The sequence below is a fragment of the Prinia subflava genome, chromosome 3, assembly GCF_021018805.1.
Source record: "Prinia subflava isolate CZ2003 ecotype Zambia chromosome 3, Cam_Psub_1.2, whole genome shotgun sequence".
Taxonomy (NCBI): Eukaryota; Metazoa; Chordata; class Aves; order Passeriformes; family Cisticolidae; genus Prinia; species Prinia subflava.
The window spans coordinates 26,169,914-26,182,119 of record NC_086249.1 but is presented as its reverse complement, the minus strand read 5'-3'; the positions used below and the strand labels follow the sequence as shown (position 1 = coordinate 26,182,119).

General features: G+C 38.6%; 1 protein-coding gene across 3 annotated transcripts in view; it reads left to right on the top strand.

Moving 5' to 3' along the window:
- GRM5 (glutamate metabotropic receptor 5) overlaps window positions 1–4,081 on the top strand; it is a 232,389-nt gene extending 228,308 nt beyond the window's left edge. For all 3 annotated transcript variants that reach the window (XM_063394460.1, XM_063394459.1, XM_063394458.1), the window contains one exon: window positions 3,259–4,081. In XM_063394460.1, coding sequence (XP_063250530.1) covers window positions 3,259–4,081 — 823 coding nt within the window. The remainder of the gene's footprint in view (window positions 1–3,258) is intronic.
- Window positions 4,082–12,206: the final 8,125 nt, after the last annotated feature.

Below are 12,206 nucleotides of genomic sequence, written 5' to 3'. Positions count from 1 at the left end.
AGCAGGATCCTAAAGTATTATCACAGCAATTTATCCATAACCCAGTTTCATGCCAATATAAGAAAACAAGTGATGCTCCTTTCACAGAGGCAATAAATGATTGCATACACCAGTCCAGTGTTGACTTCCTAGTAAGTAGGTGCAACATGATAAAGCATAGGATATATTTCTGACACAGAAATTCTTCAGCTATAGGCCTCACTCCTTACTGAAAAATTATAGAATGAAGAAGGTTGGAAAAGACCTCTGAGATCATCAAGTGCAACTGTAAACCCAATATCACTGTGTTCACCACCAAACCATTTTCCCAAGTGCCACATCCAAACAGGTTTTGAGCACTTCCAGGGATGCTGATTCTACCACTTCCTTGGGCAGCCCATTCCAGAGCCCAACCACCTGTTCAGAGAATGGTGTTTACATTCTATTCAGTTTTTAATATCAAGGAATTTGCAATGAATAATGGTCAAGTCTTTCAAGACTCCTGCCCAAAATTTACATTAAACAGCCATTGGGTCTCCTTCAGAGCCCTAGGATCAACATGAGAGCCACATGCACAGATTACTCTTGGACAGAGTACAAAAGAAGTGGGTGAGTGTGTCAGCCAAGATTAACTCAAACCCGAACAGATTCTGGGAGGCTGGTGACTTCCTCCAGAAGAAGAGGAAGATTTAACTGATTTAAGAGTTCACTATCTTTGCCAAGGGTTAGATGCAATCTCAGATTTCATCCCTTCCCAAGGTTCTTCAGCCTCATATCCCTCCTTAATTATTATCTGCTTAACTGTGACCAGAGAGGGAGTAGCATGTTGCCTTCACAAACTCTTTTAATCTGACTTTCAAGCCATGAAAATATCTACATGCATTTTAAAGGTTTGAACATCTGTACTAAGCCAGTGCTTGAAGTCAGGAGGGGTGCTGGAATATATCACTTTCTGTGGGCAAGTATTTCTATTTGCATTGACTAATCCTTCATATTAATGGCATTTATTTCACCCCTGTGGCAGGCAGGTCAGTCACAGGGCCTTCTAAGACCTCACCAGAACAACATCCAGGACTGGATCTGGGTCCTCTCTTTCTGCCTGATCAAAGTTACAAGTTCCAGGTCGTTCTCCCTCCTGGTCCAGGTCAAATACAACAGCACCTGGGACAAGGTTTCATGGTCATCATACAGGAACTAGAGGCAAGATCTCATCTGCCAAACAAACAAAATTCTGCTCCTGCTGCTGTCACTGAACTCCCACAGAGCTCAGGACTCAGCATGACCAGCGAGCCAGGGCTCTCAAACAGTTCTCAACACCCACGGAGTATGTGTTGCAAGGAAACAAGTGCATGGTCCTCAGAGGGAAGAGTTTTACTCTGCCAGACATTAGTGCCAGCTCCTGCTCAGTCCAGAACTGGACCTACAGAGATTCAGAGAGTCAAAGTGAGCAGTGCTACAGGACAGAGTTTGCTTTTCCTCCTTACTCTGATTGGGGTACAGCAGAAGGAAGGGATTGTCTGAACAGCAAGGTACAAGCCACCCACTGTTTTACCTCACATTTTGGGGCTAGGGGTCTAACAGTCAACTCCAAGATACAAATAATATCCTGGTGATCATTGCAGCAAAGGGGTGTACCCACATGTACTTATACAGGTCATTTCCAAGTCCTCCCACCCTTAAAGTACCCATTGTTTCACTTTGTGTTTGTCTACTGGATTCTGTCAAGTTGCTTCTGAAGGGGAAATCTGTTGGCATGTGTTGGGTTACATGACCCATCCTAATTTCATGTAACGTAACCACAGGTGTGAACCCACCAGGAGGTTTGGTTTTACAATCAGCATGCAACTTTCTTTTTAATAGCCAGAAGAGCTATTAAATTGATAGTTTGAGGGAAGCCTCCACATGAAGGCTGGTATATAGTCATCTGTATTTGGTAAAAAATGTGCTTTGCAAACTGTTATGCCGCAGGCCAACATGTGAGGATATGTATTGCAGATTTAAAAAGCAAACAAAAAACAAATTTACAATAATCTGACAGTGTCTCCAATGTTGTCTTTTCAAAAATCCTAAATGGCTATAGCAAATATTTTGAAAACCAAAGCAAATTGTCTAAAGTTTTGATACATTTTGAATATAAATCATGTTTATTTGTATGTGTAGCCTGTTTTTCCTGTTGACATCATTTCAGAGTCATTGTCTGTTTCAGCTAAGAAATATTTCTAATATCTTCCTTGTTTCCAAGAACTCTATGTTAATGTATGTGTGAACACCAGCTCCTCACACTGAAAAAGATGTAATAGGAAATACTATGTGTTTATATGGGACCACAGATGGCTTTTGTTAGGTATTGAGAGGAGACAAATAAGTAACTTTGATAAAGAGTATGATAGGATCTAAAGAAAGTTTACTCTAAGAGGACTCATTTCGCAGAAAAGTGGAGCAAAATGTTTATTGCTGTCTCCAAACTCATGTTCCCATGAGGAGCTGCTTGTCTAATATTTCTTTCCTACTAGGAACATTGTTTCATTCTCTGAGCTGACCTGCAACTTGAAAAAAAAAAAAGAAATTCTTTAATTTAGTGGCAGGTGGCTTGCCAAGTACCTTGATGAAGAAGTTACCCATTACCTACAACCAGTATAACCCCTCTCTGTGTATTGCTCCAATGCTTCCAAATAGTGGGACATAAACAGATTTTTTCCTCAGCCTTAACAGATTGCACTTCTTCATCTCCCAGTCAACAGTCCTTGCCTCATGCCAGGAATCCGTGTTCAGAACACTACACCAAACTCCTCACCCCTGAAAGCTCCCAGGCCAGCCCACACACCCACTCTGCACTCCAGCCAGTCCAAGTCTCTCACTCTCTTCAAGTATTTAATTCTTCCTCACTCCTCTCTGCATCCCTCAGTCCCACAGGCCCCCTTCCTGACCAGTCCAGCAGAAGGGAAGCCATCAAGCTGCTCTCTTCCCCAGGATGGACACTGCCTATGTCCCAAGGGCCTCAAGAGGGGTCAGCAGTGGCCATGAACTAGCACAGGACAGGTGGTGGCTGGGTGCACAGCTGGCCTGTGAAACGAGCTGACACATTACTTGTTTTCCTAGAACATACATGTGTTTGCATGATAGATATAGACATATTGCAATAAATAGACATAGATGAAATGACCGTCAGCTTTACGGTAATATATAAACTCTGAAATACCCTATACCTTTCATATATGTCCAGCAGTTATATTTTGAGCTTTGTTGCGAGTTACTATCTTATCTTATTTGTGCTTACAGCTCTAATGGGAAATCGGTTTCCTGGGCCCAGAACGAGAAAAGCAGCCGAGGAGCACACCTTTGGCAGCGGTTGTCAGTCCACATCAACAAAAAAGAGAACCCCAACCAAACTGCAGTGATCAAGCCTTTTTCCAAAAGCACAGATAGTAGCCGACACAGTAGCAGCGCTACATTTCCCGAGGCCAGTGCCAAAACTCTTTATGAGGTTTCGGAAGCCGAAGAGCAATACCCAGCTCAGTACCGACCACAGACTCCCTCACCAATCAGCACTTTGAGCCACAGAACTGCCTCAGTCAGCCGAACAGAAGATGAAGCCCCTACCTTCCAGTCAGAACCTCCTCAGCGGAGCAGCTCCTCTCAAGGCTCCCTCATGGAGCAGATCAGTAGTGTTGTTACTCGCTTCACAGCCAATATCAGTGAGCTGAACTCTATGATGCTTTCAACACCTACTCCAGGGACAGTGGGGGCTGCTCCTCTCTGCTCTTCATACCTGATTCCACGGGAAATCCAGCTCCCTACAACAATGACCACGCTTGCAGAGATCCAACCGCTTCCTGCCATTGAAGTCAATGGCGCTTCACAGTCTGCTAGGAAACCTTCAAATGACAGCATCAAAGAGGGCACTTCAGAGACCCCAACAGCCAAGCAAGACCTGGAGGAGTTGGTGGCTTTAACTCCTCCTTCTCCTTTTAGAGACTCCATCGACTCTGGAAGTGCATCTCCCAGCTCTCCGGCTTCTGAATCAGCTCTCTGTATCCCATCCTCCCCCAAATATGACACACTCCTCATCAGAGATTATACTCAAAGTTCTTCTTCGCTGTGAATGTAGTTCAAGACAACGTTGGATCTCAACAACTACAAGCAAGTAGTGAGGGGACAGCCAAGTCTTCAAGATCTCCAGTGTTTACGCAGACAGAGTGAGAGGCATTGGGTCATCTTGTGAGAAATGGAAGGGAAGAAGAGGAATCACTTCAGAGGTGGAAACATCAGATTAATTATGCTGATTTAAAGACAAAATGACTCTTGGCAGATTATCGTGGCCTTAAAAAAACATGGGCTTTTCAGAAACACTGAATCTATTTTTGAGGGCTTATAAGGAGTCTGTTAATCCAGTTACATACCAAGTGCTTTGCTTTACTATTACAATGAACTGTGTGTACAATATAGGGGACGGGGGGGAACTAGATTGTAAACAACTGTACAATGGTTTGTTTGTTTACTCTCATCCCTAACCCAGAAGTGAACCTTGATCTTTTATCAAGAATAGAAGACCAAACGTTGAATGTACATTTTCTAACAGACTCAAATCTGGGACCAACCTGTCAAGCTTTCTTTCTTTTTTTTTCTATGAAGATCTCAAAAAGCAGTAATGTATGTTTAAAAACTATGAAACTTTTTGCTGAAGAATATTGTGTCTGTGATACGTTACACGTGGATAACACTAAGCTGAGGCTTTGCAGTGAGTGACTGCAGTATGGAGGGCTCTACAAGTGACTTCTCAACCTACGCATTTGTTTATGAAATTCTCTTCTATCAGTATCGAAAGTTCAATTTATTAACATTGGATTCACCCTCACAACAACAAAACCCAAGGAAGATTTCCTGACTATTTCACCATGTTGCCAACTAATAATGAAGTAGCAAAAAATATTTTCTGGAGTACTGTTTTGTAATTCCCTTATCAGGGCAAGTTGTTGAGACAAATATTCTCTTTCTAGCAGCACTATCAAGCTGTATTATAGCTGCACTCCCTACTGAAATTAACAAATTTTTATGGACATCCTCGTGATAATGTTACCAGTTAAAATATTTATTCAGATTCCCATCTTTGCTTGTAACAAACAGTTAAACACCCAAAGGATTTTCTCCATCCTTTGAATGACAGAATTCTAGGGTATCAGTTTGGATTATGACAAATGCTAACAGTCAGTGGGAAAGATTGTCATAATCATAATTTATATATATACATACATATATATATGGAAAAAACCCTGTGTCAAAGTCTGCTTAGAGGTGATTAAGTTACTCTTTAATAAGCAACAATTTTAAACTTTGTTTCGCTGCTGATGCTTGCAGCTATGAACATTGACAAAAAAAAAAATAAAATACATTCAAAGCAATACAGAGTAAAGGTTAAAGCAAAGAAGACCTAATGAGATATGAACCAACAGAATCTTTGTTTCTTAACAACTCACAGAAGAAACAAGGGGATTCCTCAATTTTTTTTTTTTTCCTATATCAAGGTAGTACAGTTTAGTGCACTTCATACTGTCACAGCACTTTTTTAATACAGGCAGGGAAGAGTTTTAAAGTTTGAATAGTAGCTAAATAATTTTTGATAGGTGTAGTTACATAGAACTTGTAAGTTGGACCCTAAACGCACACGGTATGGGCTCTCTTCTTCATGACATTGCTGTCCTCAGGTGCCAAACTTTTATGGGTTTGTTTTATTTTATTGAAGGATAGCATGAAGTGATGAGTAATGTACTTCAATTCAAAGCTGAGTTGATGTAGCCTTACATAGAAGGCAGCCTCAAGGAAGGGAGCCTTGAAATAAGGCTGCTATATTTTATTTTCAAAACCTTTAGATCTTGTTTCTTCGAAGATAACAAATATTTTGTAATCAAAATTCATACGTCCTTTTTCTCCCCCATGTTCAAAATAAATATTTGATCAAACAAGTAAAAGATGAAAGCACATTCACATATTTTAGCAAAGAGCATTTTCTATTCCTTTGGGATGCTTGTTTCGCTATTATGTGTTGCACCCCAATTTGCTACTCAACAACATTTAAAAATGAAAAGTAATAGATGACTGAATCCAGACCAGCACCTCACAGAGATACTCTAGTGACTCTAGAGCCAGGCATTGTTATCCAATTGCAGTCTGGGCATGCTTGTCTTGTCAGGTACAGTCATTTATCAGCTTTGCCTGTAGCATGAACAGGCAGGTCACAAAACAGCTCTACTCCAGAAGGCAGATCCCCACACTAAGGCATGACTGAAGGTCCTTGTTGCCCATAGGCAGTTCTTGCCTCCTGGCATGAGTGATCAGCACAGGCTCAGTTCTGTGCAGCTGCACGGTTCCCAGACTCAATCTCAGATTTGCCCTCTTGGTTCACAGTGCTAGCATGTCTCATCATTCCCTAGCTGTCATGTCTTCAGGAGAAAGCATCTTCTGTCACAGCTCACAACCCACATTTAAGAGAAAAGCATGCCCAATCAGTCTGTGATAGAAACATTCTTATTAGGGGAGTTTAGACCACTTAAATGTTGTTCGTGGAAGACTTATATGATAATATTTGTCTCCCATCAGTGCAATATTGTTTTAATATAAACGCAGTGTACTGAGATAATTAATGTGAATTTCAAAGGGATTCTATTACTACCTGTTCTCTTATACTTCAAACTATTGACCAATGTTCTTACAAGAACATCTTCCATCTTGATCTTTCCCTAGCATTTTAGATCCCCTGTAGTCTTTTCTTATGGTGGTGGACAATTAATATAATTGTATTCCTGCAAAAATCTGTGGGTTTCACTGCACTGTGAAATAATCAGCAGTGGAAATAAGGATTATACAGACAAACAGAAAAACCTTTCCTTAAATACGAAACTAGTAAAAAGGAGTGAAAAATAGAAACTGTCAAGCTCAGCATAAATATACCTCTTCTGGTCTCAAACTGCACCATCCTGGCCATAGCTATTGCTTGGCCATAGCTATTGTCAGAGCTTCCTGACAATGTTATGCATATTATCATGATGACATGGGTATGAGGGTGTACCATGTGCCCTGAATGCATGTTTTAAGGGCCTAAAAACCTAATGTTGTACAACTCAAATTTTAAACAGTTTTGCTCACTCTTACTTTCAGTGGAATCATGTATCTTTTGCATATCAGCCACAGCAGAAGTTTTAATTGCACAAGGAACCATGGATGAACCCTGCTGAGATAGTCTCACTCCTCTTGGACTTGAAAGATGGGTAACCTTAGGGAAATGTAAAGAAGGTACAATCCACTCTAAATGTGCAGACTGAAGTGCATGAATGTCATTTTTTATGATGTGTCTGAATTCCAACAAAGGGAGGAAAGGTTTTGTGGATAAGAAGGCAAAAATGATGTAATGCCTGTAGTAATAATCCAAATGAGCCCAGTGGGAGATTTGAAAGCCTGGAAAGTTCTTTGGGAGAAGCCGGTGGGTTTGACATAGAGAAGAAAAAATATGAATGACAAACATCATGACTTCATTATGCTGTTTGTATGCTAGTCTCTGTTCAGGACATTAATATAGAGCCACGAACGTTTTCAGAAATCAATGCAAAAGTTACAATCATGAACACTTCAATCTAACTAAAGAATGTGCAAGTACCATCTGAATGGCTTGCAATTTGCCTTCCAATTTAGTGCTGCTGCCACAAAGGGAATTAAAAGATTTGAAACTACTGTCACTCCTGACCACAGGGACGTCAAAAAAATCTCTTATGCTTGAGGCCAACCCTAGAGAGTAATGGTGCAATCACCTTTGGATCTGTGCATTTGAAATAAAATGAGTCACTCTGGAAGGCCAGTTGGGAAGAAGTCTTTGCAATACTAAAGAACTATATTTTTAAATTGTCTCTGAAGAATGATTGCATGACTTTGAAGATGTGCTTCCCTGTACTTCTATCTGAACATTTGGTGCCTAGACTCATGCAGATACCTTAGACCAGAGATTTTTAGACCAGAGTCTACAAATCACTTTTTGATGTTGCATGGCAGCCTGGATGATCACAAGGTGCTGGCTTCTTCCATTTATTTCCAGCTACAAAAGTGAGACGGAAACTAAATGCTAATTAAAAAAAAAACATTATAAGTTCTAAAAGAAAAAAAAAAGTTATGTTAGTTTGTTTGGATGTTTATTCAGTTGCTCTGTTTGTAAAAGGAAAAGTTTTGTTAAAAATAGAGAATAAGATATCAAAAGAGAGTAAACTGGAAGGCCAATCCATGACTCTCACTCTGGATGATAGAGGAGTTCCTCTGCTAATGTTTTCTTTATTGTGCAAGACCAAACTGAAAGGCAGAATAGCTGTGGGTGTAAGTTCTGTAAAGGAAAGTGTGCAACCTTGTTATTCTGCTTAATACATCATTTATGAGGTGAGAGGATAAAAGATGACAGCAACAGACATCATAAAAAAGAGTCAGTTCCTTAGGGAAACAGAGCACTACGCTCAGGACTAATAATGTGATCACAAAATTGTTATTGTATTGGAGGCTAGTGTCAGGGCTGACCCCCCAAAAAAAGACGTTGGAGCCTAAAGTTAGGATTTCAGTAGAATTTAATACTTACATTTTTAAATTCAATATTAAAACAGCTATTGAAATGTTTCCTTACTGCAGCATCTAGCATAGTATATCTGTGTATGCACAAAACTAACCTGATCAGCACACGGGATCTTTGTACCTAACTCATGTTAAAACCCATCAGGGATGCAGAAAACACTGATTCTTAGGTTAAATCCCTGCATATCCCACAAGAGAGTACACAGAATGCACAGTACAGGTTCCTGGCTGGAAAGTGCTTGAATTACTCAGTGTTGAGATACCCTCTGTTCATTTCCCTCAGGTAGCTTCACAGGACAGGAACAAATTCAAGAACATTGTAGTGGAAAAGGAATGGTGTAACCTGATAAGACATACACTGAACACAATTAGAGATCATATATGACCATTTAATATAAAATACTTTAAAAATCTCTGGAGCAGCGACAAGGTATTTTAACTCCAAAGAAGTGGAGGCAACCTTTTGTGTTGCATATTGGCTAAAAAAAAGTTACATGCTTCCCTGAAAAGTGTTTAGGTGACAGGAGAAAAGGATGTGCCCTTAGATAACTTTTTATCTACAGAAATCTTGTCTTCCATCTGGAGTTCTCAGACCCCATCATGGAAAGGAGAGATTGAATCTCCTTGGATAGGTGAAGGAATTAAATTTGAGGTTCCTACTTCTCTGAGACTGCAGACAAAGGGACCCATTTCATTTTCCTCCAGCCGCCTTTTACAAAGGTGAACTGGCCCCTCTTTGAAACAAAATGTATAAAAAACATATACATTTTTACAAACAAAAATTGATCCTATTGGAAGATTAGCATTTTCTGCACATTGCATTTCTATACTGACTCAAATAGAGTATTCCTAGACATCTCTTTCCTTGTTGTGTTGCTTTCTTGGGCACTAACTCTTCTCACAAATTCCCAGAAAGGTTAGATATTTAACAAAAGGTCCTGATCTCCACACTAGAGCAAAAAAACTATGTATTACACTGAATAATTGTAAGGGTGCTGAATTCCGTTGCTGGCACAGCCCCTTAATCCATTGGAGTGAATGGAATCATTCCAGATTAATATCCATATAAAGATCATCAAATTTGGATAATGGCCACTGAAGTCTAGATTTTGACTATTTGTTCTGCAGAGAATGATGATGACAGGATATTATTCCCACTCTGTTTTGAATCAAACAGCAGATGGATTTTATTAGGTTCATTCCTGAAGCTAGGCTTGGTGAATAGGTCCTTTCTACCATTCATCTTTATCAATCTTACTCTACCTGGTATCCCAATGGGAAAGTCATCCTCTAACTAAATGTGTTAAGGGATGTGAGTGAACATGTCGAAAAATACCCAAGTGGTCACAGTTTTCTAGCAGTGTAATGGATCTCCAAAAACCAGGTCAATACTCTCCATTAACAAGAAAATCATTCATCTGCTACCCATTTCAGCATGCACTTCATTTAGTTGAAACTGAAGTTGAATTACCTGAACTCACTTTTTTTATATCCTCAGTTCAAATCTCTCCAATTGCCACTTACAATTTTATACTGTGAAACGAAAAAGAGATACAGGCCAGTGAAGCATAAAGGTAAGTAGAAAATTCATCTGGGTGATGAATTGATGCATATGGCTGGTTTTGTCTCACCTGAGCAATGACAGTACTAACAATAAACATTAAGTCACTCCGATCTGCCAAATGGGAACAAATATACTATGTATATTACATGTACTAATAGGATTATATGGCAGCTGCTGGTGGTATTTGTAATTAGAAATCTATATAGAATATAGATGTTTTAGAGAGATGGTGCCAATTCCAAAAGATTTATGTGGGCTAAAAGTGCTTGTAATTATTTTTTTTTTATTTGCTAATAACTTATGAAGAACTGGTTTCAAACATTCTGTGACCGTTTGTTCTTTTTTATGTTGTTGCTGCTTATACTACTAAAACATAGAGAATGTAAAGTTATTATTTTGATGTGAACTGAAAATGATTTTTCATAAAATTTAACATTTTTATCAGCTTTGGTTTGCTTTCTACCTGTACAAATGTAATTTATTTTAGCATTGAAGAATACACTTGCTTGTTCCTCAATTGTCTACATCATGTTATAATTGGTGTTTATGTAGAGTCAGGTACTTTTTGAACAGTATTAAAAAGAATCTGTGATATGATTGAAAACTGTTTTGCTTTTTCTCCAAAACACTTACTATGTTTTCAGTGCATTTTTCTACAAAACAGTTATGCCTATACACAAACCCTTGAGCTATAATCTTTCTCTTTTACTCCTCCCTCTCTGTTGCTTTAAAGGATTAATTTAACATTAATGGTATCATAGTTACATAACATTCTAGTATAGTTTGATCTTTGTCTTTTGAAGTACACACAATCTCATTGATGAGGTTTATATAGATTTGAGAGAAAATAGTAAAATAATCTAGTCTTGAGCAACAGAAAACAAAACTGTTCCACTTGGAATCATATACCAAAACATTATTTATATAGATGTTGTAAGAAACAACTTCGCTCTTACAATTGTAGATTCACATCTAATTTTGAATTGCAAAAAATATCAGAGAAAATTTTTTATATCCTTTAACAATTTGGTTTCTAGGGTTCTGCCTTTGTGATGACAAGGAATAAATGTCTTTTCTCAGGTCTGGCTACATTCTGTTTCCAGCCAATAGATTTTGTTATACCTTCCTTGCTAAATGCTACAAACACACAAACAAACAAACAAACAAACAGCAACAAAGTCATTACTCAATAAACCCCAACCCATACAAAAAAACAACCAAAAAACTCCCCAAAAAAACCAAAACAAAACAAAAAAGCAACCAACCAAACAGCCAACTAAAAAACAAATAAACCCCACAGAACAAAGTCAGCTTTCTAGTTTGGAAATCCTCTCCCTCCATTCCAAAAGCTGAGGTTTATAATAGTCTTAATATTCTTATATAGACTGGCATGAATTTGGAAAAATTACACTGCATGCGGTGAAATGCAGACTATGAACTGCAGCATTCAGATAAAAACTATTATACACATTATTTTCTGTGTAGAGATACTGCTGAATCAGTTTATTTGCTGTTGACAAATTAAGGAGAATAATTCATAACATATTGATAGGTAAAGTGCCCAACTCCAACTAAAAGACAATGTGAATTCACATCATGTCTTTGAACCACCTAAAACTCTACATCCCAAAGTAAATTTTTTTCAGTATAGAAATCCACAGCAACTGATTCAGTGAAATATACTGCTTTAGGTGAAGAATATTTTACCAAAAGAAGTGTTGCAACTACATTGCAATTTGAAGAGAGAGACTTTGCAACCCTATGTAATATCTTGTTTCACTGCAGAATATTTTTAAAGCAGTCTCTGGAACACCAGATCAAATTTGCTTCATTTGTAAAAACAGTTAATTTATGCCATGCTCCGTGACCACTTCTCAGCCCTGTTTCTTGTGAGTTTCTGTTATCACTACAGAATGGTGAAATTTAGAAACTAATAAACTAATAAATTTCATTCCAGATTAAAACACAATGTTTACATTAATTAAAAAGAGAGGGGTGCAATTCCATAATACACCTTCAGAAATAGCAGGGCAATTAGTGATGAGAAAAACAGAAGCTCAGTTTC